The sequence below is a fragment of the Jaculus jaculus genome, chromosome 17 (genome assembly GCF_020740685.1).
Source record: "Jaculus jaculus isolate mJacJac1 chromosome 17, mJacJac1.mat.Y.cur, whole genome shotgun sequence".
NCBI classification, from domain to species: domain Eukaryota; kingdom Metazoa; phylum Chordata; class Mammalia; order Rodentia; family Dipodidae; genus Jaculus; species Jaculus jaculus.
The window spans coordinates 2,219,593-2,243,396 of NC_059118.1; the positions used below are offsets into that span (position 1 = coordinate 2,219,593).

Here is a 23,804-nt window from a genome sequence, read left to right on the forward strand (position 1 = left end):
TATCATGGCGTCAGTTTGGTCCCTTCATTTAGTTGTTTGCTTGAAAGCAAACGTAACCATTCAATGATTTGGCACAAAGACATGAGCAGCTAAATCATTTTTGATTCCTTACTTTAGAACCTTAAAGCAAAATCACTTTTAAACTTACATAAGTATGTGTTTGAGAAGACAGAATTGTCGTGAACCCTTGAGTGTAACAGTTAAATGCCAGCATTTTGCATGTGACATTACAATGGTGCCTCCTCTCTGTCTTTCTTGCAGGGCACCTTTGATGACTACTTGGAGTTATTCCTGCAGTTTGGTTATGTGAGTCTTTTCTCCTGTGTTTATCCATTAGCAGCTGCCTTCGCTGTGTTAAATAACTTCACTGAAGTCAACTCAGATGCCTTGAAGATGTGCAGAGTCTTCAAACGTCCATTCTCAGAGCCTTCATCCAGTATTGGTGTTTGGCAGGTAATTACTTAAGAAAAGAAAATACTTAAAAGCTCTGAGACATTGTGGGGGGGAAAAAAAGCAATCCCTGAAAGAGGAAAACTGTACTTTTAGTTTCAGGAAAACTAGATTTTAGTCCTTGCTTATCTATAAATAATGTGACCTTAAAACATTGTTAACTTTCTCTGACCTCACATATTTGCTTAAAGTCTTTAACTTTTTCTGGCCTTGCGTGTTTGCCTTTAAAAGGGGTGTTGGGGGAAGCAAATATAACCTTCTAGGACCCTTTCAGATGTAAAACTGGTAAATTCCTGTGAAAGTAGTCAGCTAAGACTACATCCTGCTAGAGATCCCGAGGTGTCCCTGCCTGGAGGTCATTTCCTTTGTGAAAACAGCGACAAGGCTGGGGCAGGCCCTGTGGAGGCCTAAGCACCCTGCAGTCAGGCTCCATGGGGTCACATGGGAGGGGCTTCCCTCCCAGTACCTGCTGGGGCAGGCTCCACAGAGATCTCATGGAGTAAAAAGACTTTCCCAGTGAGGCTCGTTGGGATCACTCTTGAGGCGCTTCACCTCTCTGGCGCAGGAATTATCAGTGTGGGTATTTTCTTCAAAGAGAACATGCTATCCCAGGAGAAAATGAACAAATCAGAAAGCTGTTGCCCATTGTCAGCTCACACGTAAAGCACACCAGCTACGGGGAGATGGCACTGCCCATGTGTCAGGGTGGCTGAACTGTGGTGAAGCCACCAGAGCAGATGGGCACAAAGCTGAGAGGGTTCCTGTGATGCCGGCGGGAGTGCAAAACAGCACAGGCACCCTGAAGGAAGTTAGGCAGTTTCTTCTAAATCTAAACATGTAACTATTTTATAACCCCCTACTTATACCTTTGGACATTTAAGGAAACTAAAGGTTATATTCATACAAAAGTCTGCACAGAAATGCTCATAGCAGCTTGATTTGCGAAGCCTCCTTCATCAGCCACATGGTGAGACCAGCCACCCTAGTCCACACCATAGTGGAAAGGAACAGACTGGTATTGACAGGTGAGGCAATTTGGATAAACACTTAGGCAGAAATAGTGATGGAAAGAGTGGTTGCATAACGTATTATTTCATTTACATAGCAATTTTGAAATGCCATTTTAGAAGAGAAGTATAGTCATGTAGCCTTAAGGGGTGGGGATCTCCGGGAGAAAGTAGGCAGGCCAATTCTTGTTGGCTCGCTACCTTCACTGGCAGCAGAGAGCGTAAAGCCACATGTGTAATCAGACAGTGAAACCTATGTGTACAGATGTGCACCAGTAAAACTGAGGAGATTCGGATAAGATCTGTGGGTTGCATCAGTGGTGATTCTGAGTGAGACTGTGTGGTTTTCAGACCTGTTGCCAGTGTGGGAAATGAGGTCAAGAGACAGGCAATCTCTTCTCACCATTGCATGTGAATTTATAGAAGTTACTCCAGAAAAGTATAAAGTCATGGTACAAGTCACAGAGCAAACAAACCAAGTACCATCACCAGATAAGGATGCAATGCGTGTGTTCACTGTGGTGCTTAACTCTGCCAGAACTGTTGCCGGGCAGGCGACAAAGGTAGAAAAGAGGACCACCAGTATGAAAGGCAGAAGGGAAGTCACAAAACTGTTTGGAATGAATGCAGTAGTTGGGGAAACCCAGAGAGTCAAGAATAAGTAGGTATTTTATACATAAACAAGTTGAGAAAAGAGTCAGTTAGCTAGAGCACTGTGTTGGAAGTACTCCTGTTGGGGAGGTAGAGCACACTGCTTAGGCACAGTTGTCACAAGTATTTAGAACACTGTCTCACAGATGACTTTCTTCAGCTAAAGAAATTTGTAACACGACAGAGAAAAGTTTAAAGCTTCATCCTGGACTTGTAGATAATAGGGAGAAGACATAAGGAAGGGAACACAGCCTCTGCAATTTCTAAGTTCACATTCCTTTTTCTTTCAGCTGGCTTTTGAAACGATGAGTGTCATATCCGTGGTCACTAACTGTGCTTTGATCGGAATGTCGCCACAAGTGAATGCAATCTTTCCCGAGTCAAAAGTAGACCTCGTTCTGATTGTGGTCGCAGTGGAGGTGAGTGGCAGTGCGGACGATGCGACGTCTCCTCAGACCATCTTCTGGAGCAGGACTGTCCCCGCTGTCCGTGGTGGGCAGTTGAGTGGTAGGAAAGTGGAGAAGCTCCCGTGGGGGCAGACACGAGGACACAGGCTGTGTGCCCCTGGCCACTGCCTGGCTTGGTCTGGTATAAACAGGAGGGGACTTTTCCAGCCATTGCACTAGAGTGTCCCATTTGCAGAAGAATTGTGTGGATAGGGCTTGCAGTTTTAGTTTGTTCTAGGGAAATATCACTTCTTTCTTTTAAAAATATTGCATTTATTTATTTATTTATTTGAGAGATGCAAAGAAAGGGGGGAGAGAAAGAGAATGAATGGGTGCTGCAGGGCCTCCAGCCATTACAAACAAACTCCAGACTCATGCACCACTTTGCACATCTGGCTTTAGGTGAATACTGGGGAATCAAATCTGGGTCCTTTGACTTTGCAGGTGAGCACCTTAACAGCTAAGCCGTCTCTCCAGCTCACCTTCTCCTTTCTTAATTCCTCAGAAATACTTGTGAACAAGGATTTATGTCTCATTTATGACATAACATTCCACATGCAAAGTGCATCGAGGCTGCCTGTGCATTTTCTAGTTTTCTCCTTGCCATCTTTTAGAATGTGCATTCTCACAGTGCCTTGAAAATTAAGCAGTGAGCAAATAGAAGAATTTGCAGAAATGTTTGTGAGCATCACTGTCAAAAGGTTATTGTGGCCTTTCATTTTAGATAATTTAAGAAAGTAAAAGACTTGTGGAAATGTATTGAACAGAACTCAGCATGACTGTGTAGTGGTGTATCACATGCCCAAGGCCTCAGGACTTAGGGCTGCCCACAGAGATGAAGTCAGGAGTTTCTACACTGCTTGCACTGGCCAGGGCAATCTATTCCACTGCCTTCTGTTCTGTTCTCATATTTGACAGGAGTGTGTGCTCATCATGGGTGCTGTATGGAGCATGTGACTTTTGGAGAGTGATTTTAAACTCCAGTGAATAAGGGGGGGGGTGTGGAATGGCCCTGACAGATAATGAAATATCTGTGCTGAATTTCATGAGTGGAATAGGGCTTGGGCCTGTTTACACAGCTCATTCATGACCTGGAGAAGTGAGAGAATAAGACAGGGAGCCAGGGAAACATCCCACCATGATGCAGCTGTAGGCACTGGTCTTGGCCAGGGCATTCCCAAGGTTTACTCTTTTGAGACTGACTTAAAACCACTGAGATTCACAAGGGCCAGCCAGAATGTTGGGTAGCTCACACAATGAGGAGACCATGACGATCAGTGTTAAAGTAAAGCTGGCTTGGTTAAAGATGGTTTCTGGGTGGATGCTGAACAAGAGCACAGAGGATGTAATAACCCCTAGAGAAACAAGAACCAGGAACACCATCCCCGCCCACCAACAGCAGAGCTCTGGGATGAGGTGGGTCTGAGTGTTGGTCCCAGCTCCTGAGTGGGGCTGGCTGAGGTCCTGGAGCCACCTGTGACCTGCCTTCAGTTCTCCCCACACCCCACACGCAGCCTTGCTTTCATGCAGTGCCGTTGGTCAGGCTCAACTTTCTTTTGTTTTTGATGATGCTGTGATTAGACATCCAAGGCCTGAACTTGGGAGATTGCTGACCTTAAGGACAGTCTTGTGTTACTTACTGGTTTTCATATATTGGAAAGCACATTAGCTTTAGTCTATAAGTTGGATGTTTTGTGTGTTATAAAACCAACCTCAGAGAAAGTGTTAGAAAGAACCAAAACTTAGTAAGTTACTTATATTCTAGTCTTACTGAGACCTCAGCTGAGTGCCATCTGGTCTTGAAATGAATCCAAAACTGGAGCATGTAGAAACAAATTAGAAAACATAAATTTGGAGAATGTCACCATATAAGTGTGTAAAGTCATGCTGAAATTCTAATTTAGACTGTTTGTAAGATAACTGACTATGTGAGGTGATAGATATTTTAATTAGCTTAATAGTCTAATGTACATGTATATCAAAGCAATACATTGTACCTCAATAAAGCTGTCAAAAAAGGTTACAGAGTTCATCAAAACTGTTAGTGAGGTAAATTCACATTTCTTTATGTCCCAAAGATTTTTCTCTTAGCTCTAAAAACATTGTTAAGATTATTTATTTACACATGTATGAATATGAGTGCACCAAGTCCTCCTGCTGTTGCAAACAAATGCCAGGAGCTTGTACTGCCTGCCACCTCTGGCCTTACATGGGTGCTTGGAGATGGAACCTGGACCAGCAGGCTTTGCAAGCAACTGCCTTTAACTGCTGAGCTATCTTCTCAATCCCCATAAAAACACCTTCTTTTTTGAAATTTTTTTGTTCATTTTTATTTATTTATTTGAGAATGACGGGGGGGGGAGAGAAGGACGCAGATAGGGGGAGAGAGAGAGAGAGAATGGGCGTGGCAGGGCCTCCAGCCACTACAAACAAACTCCAGACACGTGCATCCCCTTGTGCATCTGGTTAACGTGGGTCCTAGGGAATCGAGCCTTGAACCGGGGTCCTTAGGCTTCACAGGCAAGCACTTAACTGCTAAACCATCTCTCCAGTCCAAAAACACCTTCTAAAGAAAGGAAATAACCAGGCATGGTGGCACACGCCTTTAATCCCAGCACTCAGGAGGCAGAGGTAGGAGGATGAACGAGAGTTCAAAGCCACCCTGAGACTACACAGTGAATTCCAGGTCAGCCTGAGCTAGAGCAGCTCTACTTTGAGAAGCCAAAAATAGGAAGAAAGAAAGAAAGAAAGAAAGAAAGAAAGAAAGAAAGAAAGAAAGAAAGAAAGAAAGAAAGAAAGGGAAGGAGGGAGGGAGGGAGGGAAAGGAAAGGAAAGGAAAGGAAAGGAAGAAAGGAAATACTCTTAAAATTACTTTGAAAACAAAATTATTTTATATTCCTTGCTTTTCCTAGAACATGGATAATTTTAATATTTATTTTTCTTTGTTAGGTTTCTTGAGATGGCTCATGTAGCCCATATTGCTCTCAGATTGGAAAGGAACCTGAGGATGACTTTGGCCTGATCCTCCTGCCTCCACCTCTTTGGTGCTGGGATTATAGGTGTAACCACCACTGCCTGGCTTTCACTGAGTTAGGAAAAGTTTTACAGCCTGCTGTACTTGCATACATTTACTTATGGCTCCTAAATAACTGGGACTTTCTCTAATTCAAAAATGTCATCATAAATTATAAAAATACACAAGCAAATTCTTGGATAAATTTTAATGAAAAAAAGAAAATTAAGATATTAAGGTTTTTTTGAACTAATTAATATCTGAATGTACCTATATACCTAAGATTTGTTAGCAGAACAGAGACGTCCTAAGAAATAACAGTAATTTTGTAAAATTGATGGTTGATGTTCTCATAATTTACAGCTGGGAAAGTTCATAGTTTCTGTAGTTTTGGATTCACATTTCCAAAGTTAACAACTTTGACTTTTTACTTTGGGCTTTGATGCTTTAGTTTTTTTTAAGAGCTTGATTTAATGCCACGTGAAATTGAGAAAAGGCTGAAGCGATGAGTGCTATGTACTGAGACATGTTCTGTCACAGTGGTCACATCTTTACTGCCATCTAGTGTTGCTTTTAAAAATGGGAGGCACTCAACACTGATTTTATTAGTAAAAGATTTACTATAGTGGGAACAAGAGGATACCATTGTATTAGAGGAAAGCCTATTAAAGATGCCATTTTGTGGGTTCAGCCCACAAGTCAAATCAGTATCCAAACCATTTTCTCCCTCCTCACTCTTGAGATACTTGGTTCATTTCCTAATGTCATGTCAGGTAGAGGCTGCCTGCTGTATTGCAGAATCACCTTGAGACCAGAGATGGCGGGGAGTACTCCAGTCATCAAATGTTAGATATCTGACACTGCATTAAATGGATCCACTGCGCTCCTTTAATTCTAAAATTAACAAGCCTTACTAGTTACAATTACTGTGTGCTGACAATTTTCCTACTAAAGTTTAGATTTCCACCTCCAGCACCCAAGGTAAAAGTGAGCTAACCATTCCTGCGGAAGTCCTTATATTTCACTTGTGTGGGTCCTGGTGGCCAGAGAGCCTGTGAGTGCCCTGCATGTCTCATTAGTAGTTTTTAAAATATTACCCAATGCAGCTTCTCTAGTTGGGGAGAGAGGGCCGGGCAGTTGTGGCAAAATGCTTGCATGGCAGGCACTAGAACCTGAGTCTGGAATCTCAGCACCCATGTCAAAAGCAGGCATGGTGGTGAGCCCCTGGGTCCCCATGCTGGGAGGTGCATGCGGGAGGATCGCTGGGGCTAGGCTAGCCAAATCTAGTTCTAGGTTCAGCAGAGGACCTTGTCTCCAAGAATAAGGTGGAGAGCAAACATGAAAAGCAAGAAAACGAAAAAAATTAAAAAAAAAAAGCAAGAAAACGTGTGACTTGGATTTCTGGCCTCTATATGCACACATACACTTAAGCGCACGTGCGCGCGCGCGCACACAAACACACACACACACACACACACACGCATGCATGCATGAATATTTACCTTCTTCCTGCTGGTTAGAGATGAGATTATTCCCACGTGTGTGTGATGCCACAGTCTCTGGTGAGGAAGGACTGGCTCAGAGTTCTTCCATTTGCACAATACAGATAATTCCTGTTTACCTGGTATCAAGAATTACTTATTTTGAACATTTTTGCCACACATGCTCATGTGTTCTCCCTCTCTGGAGACAGGTGTAAGAGATCAATTATACTTTCTAATAATTAGTTATCTGAAGACACCAGGTATGGAGTCAGTCCCTGAACTGCCATCAGGTTTTGCAAGCAAGTGCCTTAACCACTGATCCATCTCTCCAGCCCCATTCAGTATTCTTTCTTATCTGGCTGTTTTTGTTTGTTTTGTTTCTAGAAAAACAGATCTGCCCTTCTAGGTTTAATGACATTCTGAGAACTTAATTTAAAAGTTTGTCTAGGAAAGCCCACACCCAGCCATGTTATTCTATCTCATCATGTCCTAGTGTTTTTGGGTGTGTTGGGCTTTGACTCTTGGGTTGCATACTACTGAACAGTGCTATGGAGCTGTAATTTCTTTTCTTCCTGCCTCTGATTTTTGTTTTCTAAGCAGGATCTTGAATGTTCAGTGGTCCCTCTTGCTTAGCCTCCTCAAGCTGGGATCACAACCAGCAAGTTTGCCTACCTTTATTTGTTCATTCCTATTGATAGTCTTTGTTCCTGCTCTTTCTATGGGCTGTCTCCATCTTAAGTTCTTATCCAAATCATACTTGGCTCTGTGTTTTCTTAATGGTATGGGGATATTAAAGACAGGAAAGGCAAATTTTTCATTGAATACATACCTACTGTGTGATCAAAATATTCCAGATATTAATGAGATATACCCTCAGCTTTGGAAATGCTGTCAGACAGATTTATGTAAGAGATATTATTTCTAATGCAGCAGAGGCCTCTTCTCTAACCTCCTCTCCAGTTTACCCAGCTCTTCTTTCCCTCTGCAAGGTGCTGGGACAGGCACTCCCAGCCTGCTGGGTGAGGTGGGAATGGAGCTCTGGGGACAGAGTCTACTTACTGAGTTAAGTGCTAACTGAGAGAGATTGTGCTCCCAAATGTGTTCATGTAAGGCATCCTTGTTACTGTAATTGACATAATTTAATTAAATGAAATGAAAACTGATGAAAAGTATGTGCTAAAATAGAGAACCACCATTTCTATGAAAATCTTTGGAAGGACTCCATAGACAAATTGTATCAGATTGGATAAAGATGAGACAATTCTAAATCAGAAATATGAGCAGCTTCCAGATTCTGTTTTCAAATTACTTAACAAGTATCCACATTTTTGCTCTTCTTTAAAGAAAACAAACCTGGGAATCTCACACATTTCCCTGAGGGCTTTAATGGTTAATATTGCTAACTTGATGGGATTTAGAATCACCTAGGAGACACGCCTCTGTGTGTCAGGTCTGTGAGGGTGTTTCCAGAGAGGTTAACTAAGCAGGGAAGCCTCATTATGAATGTGGTGACAACGTCCCACAGGCTGGGATCCTGGGCTGAATAAAAAGGGTAACGGAGGAAGATGCTGACCACTGGCATTTACCCCTCTGCTTCCTGGATGCAGATGTGATGTGACCAGATGCTGCTGTCCCACCACCATGCCTTCCCACATGATAGACCGAAGCCTAAGCCATGAGCCAGAATAAACCCTTTCTCACATAAGGTGCTTTTGTCAGGTGTTTTGTCACAGCAATGAGAAAAGTAATGAATACAGAGGTGTAATGTGTACTGGGTGGATAGAAAGACCTGCCTCACCACATGTGCTACATGATGCAGAGAGAGAGTTCTCTATCTGAGCAGACTGATTAACTGGGGAGTCTCTGGTCCCAGTTGTTTCACCTAAATGGGCTTCCGTCTTCAGGGATGACTGAGATCCTGGTCTGTAGTCATGTCAGCTAACAGAATTTCTACCTTGTTGTAGGCCCCACTGTCCTCCAGGTTTATCATTAGCACATATTTCTTTTAAATACTATTTTTATAAAGTAGGTTTTTAAATTTATTTATTTATTGGAGAGAGAGCAAGGAAGAGGGAGAAAATGAGTGCACCAGGGCCTCTAGTCACTGCAGACGAACTCCAGACACATGTACTACCGTGTGCATCTGGCTTATGTGAGTTCTGGGGAATCAAACCTGGGTCACTAGGCTTTGCAGGTAAGCACCTTAACCACTAAGCCATCTCTCCAACCCTTAAATAGGATTTTTAGGGGGCTGGAGAGATGGCTTATCGGTTAAGCACTTACCTGAGAAGCCTAAGGACCCTGGTACAAGGCTCGATTCCCCAGGACCCACATTAGCCAGATGCACAAGGGGGCCCATATATCTGGAGTTCTTTTGCAGTGGCTGGAGATCCTGACATGTCCATTCCCTCTCTCTACCTGCCTCTTTCTCTCTCTGTCTGTCGCTCTCAAATAAATAAATAAAAATAAACAAAAAAAATTTTAAGAATAGGATTTTGATGACATCCAGGTTTTACAAATGACCTTGTATTTTTATAGTACTGTAGTGGTTAATGTATATCTTGTGTGAGAAGGTTTAGGAAAAGGCAGGTTTCACATTCTGAGAGCCATGGTTTTTTATCCACAGAGTAAGAATTAGGAAACACAGTGGCTTCAAACTTCAGGCTGGCTGCATCATCTTCCTCAGAGTGAGGCATCATGTGACACTGTTCACACGTAAACACTGCAGATTGCTGTGCACAAGTAGTGTGCGTTAAGCCATTCGTCTTTGAGGATGACCACTGGTCAGCCTGCTTGCAGGACCTGCCACCTGCTCCCGTTGTTTCACCAGCTTGTGCACTCCACTCTCGGTGAGAGACGAGCCCATGTGGAAGCCTCCTGCTTCAGAACAAGCCCAGGAAGGCTTTTTCAAAGCTGTTTTGGCCTTTTCAGGATAAGAGGAATTACTGCATCGTGAATTCCTGACAGGCCTAAGGATGGATTGAGTTGCCATTCCTTTAGCTCTGACCCAGTTGTACCTTCAGTTCGGCAAGTGCAAAAGCTGCTTACGAAGCACACAGGTATGTCAGCACTGGGTCAGTGCAAGAGAGCCTCTCTCTGTAGACTCACTATGATTTTTCACGCAGAGCAGATTTCTCTTCCTGAAGGCAGTGTCGGTTTAAACAGATCATGGCACAACTCTGTAGAAGAATTGATCTTAACAATACAGCCAAAAATAAAGGCATTAGGTAAGGGAAATCTGAGGCTTTTAAAAGTAGTCCAAGTGGGATTGAAGTAGATGTGGGTGGTCTGTCTTTGACCGCAGACCTGTGGTCCGTGAGGAGAGCCACAGGGCGCCTACAGCCGGTGGAGGGACAGTTCTTTGAAGGCAGCTGCCTTCTGCCAGCTCTCAGCTGCACCCACTCCCATTTCCTGCCACACCTCCCTTCCCTCTCCCTCAGTTTCCTCCTTTGTTTCTTTGACAGTGAGCTCCTTACTCTAGCATCACAAATGCACTTCTTGAATTAGGTTTCTGTCTGTCCAGTTCTTCTCCCATGTTTTGATGTCATCTTGGTCTAGGAACAAGCAAAGGGCTATTGAGCCTCCTCTGGTCTCAGGGCCTGGCCTTACCATAGAGGCCACAGACACCGAGCACAGAGCTTGTCTGTCTGTCATGGAGCAGGGACACCCAGACACAGGACAATGCCGTGAGAGCAGAGCATGGTTCTTTGAGGCTGCAAAAGAAGGGAGCCTACCAAACCGTCTCTGTCGTGGGTTTTGATCCTCTCGCACAGTAATTCCAGCTGTCTTCAAGGGATTTTGTTGTTTTGTTTTCTTCTTTCAGGAGGAAACATTTAAAAATAATCTAAATTAAATTCATTTGGTTTCGTTTAGCCTGAGCTAGTTTTGCAGGTTATGAGAACTTGCACCTGATGACAGTGATGTGGCATGAACCTGTGTGTGTTCAGATCTAAAAAGCTGGACACCAAAAAAGGTCAGTTTTATTGTATGATTAAGAAAACTAAAACTCTGTGTAGTGGCACTTGCCTTTAATACCAGCACTTGGGAGACGGAAATAGGATCACCATGATTTTGAGGCCAGCCTTGGCCAAAGAGTGAGTTTTAGGTCAGTTTGGGTTAGAGTGAGATGCTGCTTCAAAAAATAAAAAAGGGGGAGGAGCTGTTGGGGATACAGCTCATTGGAAAAAGTGCTTGCTTGCAAAGCTTGACAGCCCAGGTTCAAATCCCCAATTCCCATGTAAAGCCAGATACACAAAGTGGTGCATATATCTGGAGTTCATTTGCAATGGCAGGTGAATCTGGCATACCCATTTTCTCTCTCAAATAAATAAATAAAATGTTTAAAAACAAAAATATTCCACATCAAAACAAGTTGAGTCAGGAGTCAGCCTGAATTCCATAGCCAGATCCTCTCTAAAAAATGTTAAAACTATTTCCTCAGTGTAAGAATATAGTTTATTTAAAAAATTTAAGTTGGTTCTTGGGAATAATTGAATTCAATGGGTGAGGTCAGAAGTTAGAATACTGATGTTGGTGACCTAGACGTGTGTGTGTGTACACACATGCGTGCATGCATGCGTGTATGAGTGCGTTCTCTGCTACAAGTGGTTAGTAGGACTGTAAAGTATAAGATCCAGCTAACCATTGGGATCCACACATGCTTCTGGAGTCTTCTGGGTCTCCCACAGGGTTCTGACTCCTGGCCCCTCAGTGGTTCCTTACTGGAGGCACAGGACTGTTCTTTGGGGAGAGTGTTTGTGCCTGCTACACTTGCTTCAGTAGTGTGTTGTTGCTGAGTCAGATTCAATTTCCCACTGAAATGTGGGCCCTGGAGTGGCTCTCCCTGTTTTCACGTGAACAGGGCCCACGGCCACCCTCTGTCCCGTCACTAAGCTGTGTTTCAGGCCTGAGGGCCAATTGTCTCATTAGTTAGTTCTCTGTGTAGGTCTAGTGTTCACTTCTGAGCACTTGGGGTTTTTTTAAGCTTTATTAAGAGTTTTGTATTTTGGTGGTCCTGTTATCTTTTGGGAACACAGAGCTTTATAACAATGTTTTCATGTCTATAAAATTGAATTTCTATTTTAATATATTGTATTCACTTCAGAACTAAAGAAGAATACTTTGTACTTGTTTGGTTTATGGCATATTTTACTTTATATCATCTGAATTGTGCTTAGTCTAGTTTATGCCTCGTTTACTACAAGATTTATTCTTGTTAACATAGTAGTAAACCTTGAAAAGATCATCCATAAGGAGCATGCTACACATGTTGTGATGGTTTAATTGTGTAAAGGCCATTTTGAAATTGAAGTTTTAAACTGATAAGGACAGATACTATACTTGTTCTCAGCCAAAAGACTGAGAAGCAAATGGAATTGCACTTTATACATATACAGCCATTGAATAAAATGTTAAACTTTTCCATGAAAGTCAGTATATAATGAGCCCATAAATCTGTGATTTGAGTTCTATGTGAATTTGCCCCACACCCCTGAAGAACATCAATGACTGTGCTGTGTATATGTGTGTATCTGTTGTATGTGGTATGCATGCATGCATGTATGCACATATATGTATGTGATTTATAAATACATTGTTCTACTATTGAAATAAAATATAAGTCAGAATGAATTGTCTCTAGGAGAGCATAAGGAATCTCTACTGTTACTACTTAGAGCTGAAATAAGAATGTAGGTGCCATTTTCTGTAGTATTTATGGGGTATTCTGAGTAAATATTCAAACTATCTTAAGGACCTTTTTTTTTTTAACTCAAGTGTAGCACACACACACACAAGATTTTGCCGGGTATTACCCAGTGAAGTTTCAGGACGTGATCGTATTCATAATGCATAAAGCATTTTCCCAGAAGCCCCGAGTACTCTTCCCAGTCACCACCAGCAGCAGTAACTACTGTCTCAGATTCTGCATTTTCAGTATTTTACTGTGGCATCTCTTTTAATATGTGATCCTGTGTAAGACAGTGTGTTCTCTCAGTATGATTTTCCCAGGATGTCAGAATCACTTTCCGTCCTTGGGTTTCCCTCTGGCATGCTCGTCCTCTCACCCTGTGGTGTGGCTGAGCACCCTCACGCTCGTCCTGCTCCTCCAGGCTGACAGCAAGCTGCCACACTCCACCACGGCGTCACTATCAACATTACATCCACAGATCCAGTGAAGAAGCTGTCAAAACAGTGGCTAGTGGGAGATTAGCAAGATAGGAGGCTATTTACAGATGTGGCCGAGCAGACACTTAGTGCTGCTGCTTCTGGGCACGTGTCTGGGACAGGAGGGGTGGGTCTGTGACCATGTGCTACTTGTCATCTCCCTGCCAGACATGATCAGCTGAAGAAACAGTTTTTAGCATTCTGCCTATCTTGCTTCTCTAACTGCTGATCTCTATCTTTTTTACTTAATACTCTATATTATATGACTGTGTTTCAATGTGTTAGATATTGTCACTTAAAGACAGAAGTGACATCTCTGATTAAAAACAAGCAAAACTGGCTGGAGAGATGGCTTAGTGGTTAAAGCGCATGCTTGCGAAGCCAAAGGACCTTGGTTTGGTTCTCCAGGTCCCATGTTAGCCAGATGCACAGGGCAGCGCATGTGTCTGAAGTTCGTTTGCAGTGGCTAGAGGCCCTAGGGTGCCCATTCTCACTTACTCTACCTCTCTCCCTTTCTCTGTCTCTAATAAATAAATTTAGAAAAATAAAATCTGTATAAAAAACAAGAAAAATAAATAATTCCAAAGTGAGGTCCTGCTGATTGCTCGGTACAGAGGTAGCAGATCCTTGGGTGTGGAAGAGATGCTTCCAGAAAAGCTGAGGTAGAAGTGACTAGCCTCTGTCACCGGTTCTGACAATGGAAGAGGAGTGAGTATGAAAATGGCCTTAGCCTTCCTGAGGCAAGGGTCCTGCCCTCTACCACCACCGTCACCAGGTTACTTTAGGAACTCACAGGAGGAGCTTCCTTACTTAATATTTATACTCTCTTTTTTAAAAATTATTTACTTGCAAGCAGAGAGAGAGAGGTAGAGAGAAGGGAGACAGAGAATGAGTGTGCTAAGGCCTCCAGCCACTGCAAATGTACCCCAGATGCATGTGCCACCTTGTGCATCTGGCTTTACATGGATACTAGAGAATCAAACCCAAATTACTAGGCTTTGCAGGCAAGCCCCTTAACCATTGGGAAATCTCTCCAGCTCCTTTACTCTCCTTTTTAAAAAGATTTTATTTTATTTATTTACAAGGAGGGGAGAGAGAGAATGAATGGGCATACCAGGGCCTCTTGCCACTGCAAATAAAACTCTTAAGTGTACGTGCCACTTTGTGTATCTGGCTTTACATAGGCACTGGGGAGTCAAACCCAAGCCAGCAGGCTTTGCAAGCAGGTGCCTTTTACCATGTGCCATCTCCTCAGCTCACTATTTCTACTCTATTTATACCACTTTCCCACCCAATGTTGGAGCTTCAGATACTGTGGAGTCCACTGAGGCAAGGGCAGCTCTAGGACTGCCTTACTGGTGGGATCAAGTCTGTGGTCCTGGCAGGCTTGCTGGCCCAGTTCTAAGAGTGGTTTTACTCATTGCTGTTGGCTGGGTGATTGGCTACTGGGCCCAGGTCATTCAGCCTTTTAGAGGATATATGAGCTGCCTGATTGCTTTTTTACTTTCCCTTTTTTCTTTTTCTTCAAGGTTTCACTCTAGCCCAGGTTGACCTGGAATTCAATATGTAGTCTCAGGGAGGCTTCGAACTCATGGCAATCCCTCCTACCTCTGCCTCCCAAGTGCTAGGACTAAAGGGATGCATCACCATGCCTGGCACCTTTTACTTTCTTTGCTCATATAAGCCATAAAAAGAAAAGTTCTGGGCTGGAGAGGTGGCTTCGTGGATAAAGTGCTTGCCTGTTGAAGCCAAAGGAGCCATATCTTACTCTCCAGATCTCACGTAAGCCAGATACACAAGGTGACACAAGCACAAGGGCACACATTTGCACAAGATGCCCCACACATCTGGAGTTTTATTGCAGTGGCTAGAAGCCCTGGGGTACCAATTCTCCCCCCGGCCCCGTGTGTGTGTGTGTGTGTGTCATGCTCAGGCACACATATTCTCTCTTGCATTAAAAAATTTAAAAAAACAAAAGTTCTGTGCTGCCATAACTTACACAATGCCTTAAGAGCATGAGGCTAAGTGAACTAAGCCACACTCATAAGGACACAGGGTTGTATTATTTCACCTTAATCAGTGTCTTAAACAGGCAACTTCATAGAGTCAGAAAGGACAGGAGAGGGAGGAAGTAGGCAAGACCTGTAGGCAGCATGGCAAAGGGAGGGTTTATGAAGAAAGCCTGGAAGGGGGAACATGTATCATCCTACCCGTATTTCTCTGTGGAAATCAGTCACATGGCTCACAGATGGCCACATGACCACAGGGCAGCTGAGACATGTGTTCATCGTTGCGCCTGGGAGGAAGAGGGCACGAGCTAGACCAACAAGTGGCTGTGTCTGCTAGGAGCGCCTTACCAGTGGGATTTCCACGCTCATTGCCATTCTGAAACTGTTCACATCAGCTCTCCTCCCTGAGTCCTGCAGTCATGGTAACTGCAAAGAACAGTGTCCTCCGTCACCTTTTCCTCAAACAGCAAAGTTCCTCCAGCAAAGCTGACTTCAAGCAGTCCTGCTTGTGACGTGGTGAACCTGCACGCCTGTCAGTCAGGAAGGCAACTGGAGGCCACGACACTCTCTTCTGGTCTCCCCTGTCTCCGCATGGGCTGGCAGTATGCACGTGCACTCAGCTGAGAGGCCCACTCTCTTCGGTGAAGCTTTGAAGACCAACAAGCACTACTGATGGCAAGACGGTGGTAACACCAGCAATGGCTCCGAGCCGAGCAAAGGTCTGTCCTAGCTTCATGGAAGGTTCTCCAGCATGGCCAGCCAGAAGTTGGGTGGCTCCTTCCCTCAGTGGCAGGGTAACCATAGTGATTTTCTCATCTGATGAGTCTCCTATGGACATCTGTTCTGTGAGTGCAGCAGCTATTCTCGATTGAAGAAGAAACTCTCCAGCTGTGGGTGTGTGGTCTAAGTGCATGTGCTCTGTAGCTGTCAGTTCAGGGCCTGGGGGAGGAGGTAGAGAGAAGCACCATACTAGGCCTTTATAAGCAAGGCTCTCTGCAGGTCACTCATCAGAGCCTACTCTCTGGTGTCTTGAGGGATCTTTCCCAGGGATCAAGTGACAGGTGCCCGCCCTTCACCTTTACCCCTCACCCTGCAGCATACTTCTGGCTGCCAGTATGTTCAAGATCAGTGCCTTTACTTGAAGTTCTAGTTTTAAGCATGAATGGTGCATTTTCCCTAAAACAGTCACAGAAAGACTATAAGCCAGTGTTGTTGGTCCAAGAGTGGTGGCTGTGTGAAATTTTTCTGAGGAGATGTGAACAAACATGTTCTCACTTCAGATAGGGCACCAGTGACAGAAACAAAGAAATGATGGCACACACAGCTTGGTGAGCAATGAGTTTAATTAGGCTTACTTGCTCGAGCACAGGTGACAGGTTATTTCCAGGAGCACAGGCACCTTATGGGTGGCTATACCACTAAAGGAAATGACTCTTCCCCCAGCAACCATTAACTGTCTGCTTTTGCAGAGGAGCAGGCCATTGAGCCTCTTCTTCTAAGTAACTATTAACTACCTGTAAATCCTTGGGAGCCCCTGCCCTCACTGACAGAAAGTTAACAGGCCCGATCTGTGCAGGTTTCCTTAAAGTAATTGTAGCAGCTGAGAGTTGGGGACAGCGCTCCACACAGTGGTCTTCAGATAGGAGCTCATCCAGAAAATGTGCGTTGCCAGTGCAGAGCTGAGATCAGCACAGGCTGAATGTCCGGAGCCTTCAGGGTAGCCTGGCACCGCTGTGATGCGTAGGCACGTTCCCAAGGGCCATGCTGTCGAATGAGGTTTGCGCCAGTAGGTTGGTGCTCAGGTGAGCGTGCTTACTGTGGTCACGTGCAATATGCACTGGTATGCATGCTGCTGCCAACGGGAGGTGTGGGGTGGCGCTTAGACAGCAGACTGACCTGCCCACAGTTCTGGAGGCTGGAAGTCCAGGATCAAGGGGGTTGGGATGGCAGGTTTCACTTTCTGTCCTCTTCTCTTGAGTTGTGTGTCCACATGACCTCTTCTGTGTGTGCACAAAGCAGGCACGTGAATACACAAGCTCCCTGGTGCCTTGTTTTGTCAGCACACTCTGCCTTTTTTTGTCAGGGTCTGCCCTAAGATTCATTTGCCTTAACCACACCCTCATCAGCCTATTGCAGTTGCCTTTAAGTCACTGGGATGAAACACTCAACCAAAAGCTGCTAATGGGAGGAAAGGGTTCATTCTGGCTTACAGTTTTGGGGGGGGGAACATGAGCAGAGGCTGGACATGACAATCTTCCACAACCGATGGAAAACAGCCACGATAGAGTGTGCTGGATTCTGGCAAGGGAAAGTTGGCTATGATACCCCAAACCTTGCCCTTGCCAGCACTCTTCCTTCAACAAAGCTCCACCTCCCAAATTTCTACCATCTGGGGACCAAGCATTCAGAACACACGAGTTTATGGGGGACAGATGATTCAGACCACCACATAGCCTATCTTTAAGTACAGTCGCTCACATTGGAACTGGGACTTCAACAAAGGAGAAAACATGGTGGTATTTTGTCTAGCACTATAATGGACTGAAAAACTTTAAATTCGTTCTGGTATAGTTTAAGAAGCGCTGTTTGAGGGATAATTCACCTGAACTCAACTTAATATTCCTAATACTGAAGTAATAAAATGGTTTAGAGTAAATTTTGAATATTTTTCAAATTTATGCAAACTTGACATTGAACAAACTGTTTTGTATGAAATACTGAGTCTTAGAAGAGATTAGACTGGACAGTAGAAAAGATGTATCGAGTAGTGAGTTCTTGCATCAGCTTGGTATGATTCTGTACGTAGGGTGTCTCCAGGGCCCTGGCCTCAGCCATTCAGAGGAGGAAGCTCTTCCCTGGGCCTCCCTGTGCTTCCTCCTCTTCTGGGTTTCATGGCCCAGCAAACAAACATGGCTTTTATGTCTGCTCACTTTGAACCCATGTACATGTGCCTTTCTCAAGTTGTCCTCGGCTCCTTTGGACAGCTTTCCATATCCACCTGCTGATGCTGCCTCTACATCAGCTCTCCCTTCACCCCTCCTTCCCAGGTGCTGTGCCCCTTACATCTGTCTAGCTTCCTCTCTGCTGTGCCATCACCCAGAGTTTTGATACACATACTGTTGTGCTTTGTTTCTTTGTTGTCTTTTCTGGAATTTTACCCCACCCAACCTCTATTTATCAGAGGGCTTTGTCCTCTCTAAAATCTGCTTCAGACACCATTCTCCCCCCCAGTTTCCCCTGCCTTGCCCACTTAGGTAGGACGAGTGATGAGTTAATGTGCTCCTATAATGTGCTACAGTAACTTGTAGTGTCCTCCTGCCCCTCTCTCCCTGCTGATGGATTCCCTGAGAGCAGAATCCACACCACATTCAGTCCCAGGTCGTGGCACAACACGTGGCAGAGCATAGCCAGGCTGTGCCTGGTGTGGGCTGTGACTCTGGGGAGAGCACAGGAGTCAGCGTGCAGAGCAGGACACCACCCTCCACCTCCCGAGAGAGAGAGAGAGAGAGAGAGAGAGAGAGAGAGAGGCATGGGCAGAAGACAAGCGCAAGTCCTCTTCCTGTCTTCCCTGCAGCTGCAATGTTCATGTCAGGGGAGATGCTCAGGTTTATGAACTAGAAGATGACTTGGAGGCAGAGATCAGGGCTGGATGTCACATAGACCTTAATTTAGTATAGAGGAGTCGATACAGACTCCACACTGGCGCCAAATAGAACTGAAAATGTCAGGCTAGAGGTAGGACTCTGTTAAAACATTTCCTTGAGATTTTACAGACACTGTCAGGTCAATGAGTAGATTGATGTGTGATCTGTATTTTGAGTATTTTAAATCTAATTTCCGTGGCGCAAGGAGCAGCAGTAGAATGCGCAATCAAGTTGGAAGCAGCAGGGCACTCTTCCTTTGTGCAGGTCGCATTTTTTTACTTGATTGCACTGACTTAGCATTAACTGTCTCTTGTTTGACTTAAATTATAATCCTTAAAAACGAAGTCAGCAGAGAGATCATGAAATATTGAATGTTGCTTATAATAATTCCCTAATTTGTCACATTAATCAAACTACACTCTTTTTGTTAATGACTAATGAAGCTATGAAATGGAATAAGATCAGGTGGTGCATTTTCTCACCTTGAGAACAGTGTGGTTGTGCTATACTGAGGATGGCTGTTCCCACCATTAGGAAAGACGATCTATGTTTCTACTTCAGTTGAGTTTATATGTCCACATATCATGTGAAACAAAAGCTCTTCCAGCTACCAGCTTGGCAGGAGGACTGGCTGGTGGGTGCTTTATGCAAATCTGGTGGGTCTTTAATAAGCACCCGCTGAACCAAATGCAGTTTGACTTTGCACACCAGCTCTCTTGCTTGCTCACAGCAGCATGCTCAGTCAGGTCCCAGGGATATGGCAAAGGTGTCCTGTCACACTGCCCACCCCATGTCAACATGATTCTGTAATTAAAACTTTTTGTTGGGGTAACTGTAGACTCATATGTCATTGTAAGCTCTGTTGGTAGTACATTGCAGAGCTATAGAACCGTGTCAGAGAGTTGGAGTTCATCGACCTCGTACACATAGCCTCCATTTTACCTGTGCTTGTACATGTGTGTCTTTAGTTCTCTACAGTGTCTCACATGTGGAAGCTCACATGTCTTTGGCCACAATGAAAAAACAGAGCTGTTCCAGTCTCTTGGGTGACTCCAGGTATCAGCCTCTGTGACCCTTGGGGGAACAAGGGCCAGTAGAACTACATACCTGTCACTAAAAGTGGCGCTGTGCTAGTCAGCTTTTCATCAGCCACAAAATACCCGGCATCAACAGCAGAAAGGACACAAGGCTTGGCTCATGGTCTCAAGTCTGCTGGCTGCGTCATTGTGGATGCAAGGCAAGAAAAATGTGTGACACAGGGGATGGCAGCCAGGAAGCAGAGAGAGCAAGGGACCAGGCATGAGCTATACTCTCCATGGCTCCCCAGCCCCAGAACGATCTTCCTCCAGCTAGGTGTGGCTTTGCCCTGGCAGCTTAGACAGCAGAATGGATGTTTCTGAGGTAAGCACATCATCAGTGGTTCCCAGCAGGCAGAGGCTGGATAAATGCATTGTATTTTTTTTTGTTGTCTGAGACAGGGTCTCATGTAGCTTAGCTGGTCTTGAGCTCACTGTATAGCCAAAGGTGGCTTTGACCTCCTGACCTCCCTCTTGCCACCTCCCAAGTACCTGGGTTACAGGTGTGCACTAGCACGTCCAGTTTTTGTGGCACCAGAGATTGAACCCCCAGGGCCGCACGCATGCTAGGCAAGTGTCCTGCCCACTTGAGCCCCAGCTTCAGCCCGCAGGTGTCTCCTGGAAAGCTGGAGCTGATCAAGTTTTAAATGCATTAAAGTGAGCTCAATGGAAGCTTTGTAGGAACTCTGTCTCAAGCATGAGTTTGATCATCAAAGTTTGGAAAAAAAAGAAATCCTTGTCATTTTCATCCTTCATATATATCTTAAACCTTTTACCATTTCTAGCCGCTCTTAAAAGTACATATTGAAACATGATATTCATTTGTTCTTAAAGAAACTTGTCTATTTTGCATATTCTTAATGTCTTGGCCTTATAGGGAGAATAAAAAGTATAACTTTGGCCTGCAGGGACTGTATTGTAGTTGAACATAAATACTACAGGCACTATAGAACAATACCAGGTTCAAACAGACCATGCTCCCTGCATTGTTTGCTGCCTCTTAAGTGTATGTATGTGTACTTCCTGGAGTATCTGTTACAAAGGTTGGGTTTTGGTTTTGTGATCTGGAAGATGATGGACTGAGAGCATGCAAGGAGGGTGTGTGCCATCCATTTGATGAGGAGAAGCTGAAAGGCTGGGGAGCATGCCCCAGAGAGAGGGAGCTGTGCTGTGGTACAGTTCCACATCTAACTTGCTCCTTGGTAACGCAAGAGATGATGACAGCTCGTGCAAAGCACGCGCTCTTCAGTTATCACTAGTGAAGTGATGTCGGGATCCAGCTCACGGGCATTCCTCGTGCTGAGTGGGGAAATGCTTGATAATTTAAGAAGTTGTGTATGCAAGCCTGTTTTCTCCCAGATAAATGGCATGAGAGGGAATCCATTTCTCACCAAGGACTTGATGTTCAACATATTATAGACATTCCTATTAGCTTTAGATGTAATGATATGTACCTTCACATCTCTAGGCCCATTGCCTCTCCTCACATACAGGATGGATATTAGCAAAGATGTGTCTGTTATATTTGGGTTTTCTGGGAAGAAAAGAACCAGCTGACACCCAGCCTACTATCCTCACCCCCCAAATACTTGAGAACATTCTTTTTAATACCTGAGGTTCTCTAAAGGTGTTTCACACCACTAGAGGGCGCCCATATTGTTCTGCTTACTGAAACCCAAAGATACCAGCCAGTGATTCACATCCAAGACTGTGGTGAGCTCCATTAGTTTACATTTTTCCTAATTTCTCAATTGTGATAAAATACCCATAAACACAAGGTTAGCCATTTTGACCATTTTAAGTGTGCATTTCTGCAGTATTAATGTGTTTGTGTTCTTTACCTGCTACCCCAGCTCAGTAACCATCTTGTCAGCCATCGGCATAGTACTTTCTGTCTCTGGGTGTGATTATCAGGCTCCCCTGATAAGTGGAGTCAAAGGTTTGTCTTTTTGTGACTAGATCGTCCTCATCATTCAGTGTTGCAGCATGTCAGGAGTTCCTTATGAAGACAGAAGAGTGTCCCCTAATAATGCATCTCCCCCTTACCTGTGGATGGGCCCTCAGGGTGCCGATGTGAGTGATGATCTGAGACCCTATTTTAGTCCTCTGGTTGTACGTCCAGAAGTAAAATTGCTGCTTCCTGGGGTAATTCTGTTTACTTTTCAGTGGTAGTATGTCTACAGTGGGCATACTAGCTACACTCCACCAACAACATGGGGCTTCACTTTCTCCACACCCTCTCCACCACTGGCTGTTTCAGCTTTGTTTAGGTAGTGACCATCCTAGTGAGTGTGAGGGGCTTCTTAGATGCCTTTGAGGGTGATGGGAATCTCTCTGGGGGAGACCGTGGGCTCTGTAGTGTTCTCACACTTGGTGTCATAGTATGGGAGATGATTTGAGAGGACCTTTTGGGGGCTCCTTGGGGTCCATGCCTCTCCCCTGTATTTCTCCATAACACTCACTTTGGACAATCTTTCACCTTTCATTCTATCAGCCTGTGGGCAGATTTACTTCCACTCAACAGAAGGTGGGGCCTGTGCAGACCTTGCTATGCTGGGTTCTGTGGCAAAAAAGGTGAACAGGGCCTGTCGTCAGAGCTCTGACCTGAATCAACGCACCTGTACAGATGCCTACTGGGAGATAGATGGCCAGTTCAGTTTCTGTAGTGGTTGCATCAGTTCAGGATTTGAAAGGCAATTACAGTCAGTTAATTACGTTCAAAGGCAGTTTCCCTATCATTGTCCATAGAGTTAGGACAGAAGTTTAAGAGATTATCCCACACTGTTCCCTGATGCCAAGGGTATGTTGTTTCTACATTTTAACCCTTCTTAAGTAAAATGCATTTACACAGGCTCTCTGGGGCTATTGTGACGTAGTTACCTGTGGTGGTTTGTTTCAGGTGTCCCCCATAAACTTGGGTGTTCTGAATGCTAAGTTCCCAGCTGATGGAGATTTGGGAATTAATGCCTCCTGAAGCAGTATATTGTTGGGAATGGGCTTATGGTGTTACAGCCAGTTTCCCCAAGGCAGTGTTTGGCACACTCTCTGGTTGCTATGATCCACTTTATGTTGACCAGGGGGTGATGTCCTCCCTCTGCTCATGTCGTCATTTTCCCTGCCATCATACTTTATGTTACATACAGCACAGAGTAACGGCACAATAAACCTTATGTGAAGATGTTTAAAGATTGCCTTTTTTTTTTTAAATTTAATTTATTAGTTTTCATTTCAGTGAATACAGGCAGTTTGGTACCATTATTTAGGCTCATCTGTGATCTACCCCTCCCATTAGACCCTCCTTGTTAATGAAAATGGGTTGTGCATTGTGGAGTTAGCCCCCAGTTATTAGTATGATAAATGTCTCTGCAAATCATGACCCAACATGTAACTCTGACATTCTTTCCGCCCCCTCTTCCGCAAGATTTCCCTGAGCCATGTTGGGTTCATTTTTGATCTGCTTCAGTGCTGAGGTGTTGGGGGCTAAAGATTGCCTTTTAATCAGAGTTGAGACTTGTGCAGCCACTTAATGGGTGGTAGCCTTTTGCTTGCTTGCAGTGCATGAGAGACTGGTGTATCTCGTGGTTTATGGCAGCTTGCATGGGCGGCAGTGAGGTAACCATGGGTGCTGTTTAGCTATTTCTTTCTGAATGGGCAGGACTATGACTGTCTTGAATCAGAACAGCTGGGGTTACTTGCAGGCCCCCATGAGATAGGCCCATTAACATTCTCTGTGGGGTGAGGCCCAGGCTCACAAGAATCACTAACTTTCAGTTCCTTCAAGTCCCCCACCCCTGCCATTTACATAAGATGTGAGCAATGACTAGGGTGTGACTCCAGTAGTGTAGGTTCCTGTCCCATC

The 23,804-nt window shown here is 44.5% G+C and overlaps 1 protein-coding gene and 1 pseudogene across 2 annotated transcripts in view; one reads left to right on the forward strand and one right to left on the reverse strand.

Annotated features, from left to right (window-relative positions):
- Window positions 1–23,804, forward strand: part of Ano10 (anoctamin 10) — a 125,256-nt gene that overhangs the window by 43,133 nt on the left and 58,319 nt on the right. For both annotated transcript variants that reach the window (XM_045136864.1, XM_045136865.1), the window contains exons 10-11: window positions 262–453; window positions 2,399–2,527. In XM_045136864.1, the coding sequence (XP_044992799.1) occupies window positions 262–453; window positions 2,399–2,527 (321 nt within the window). The remainder of the gene's footprint in view (window positions 1–261; window positions 454–2,398; window positions 2,528–23,804) is intronic.
- Window positions 12,253–12,421, reverse strand: LOC123455712 (annotated as a pseudogene).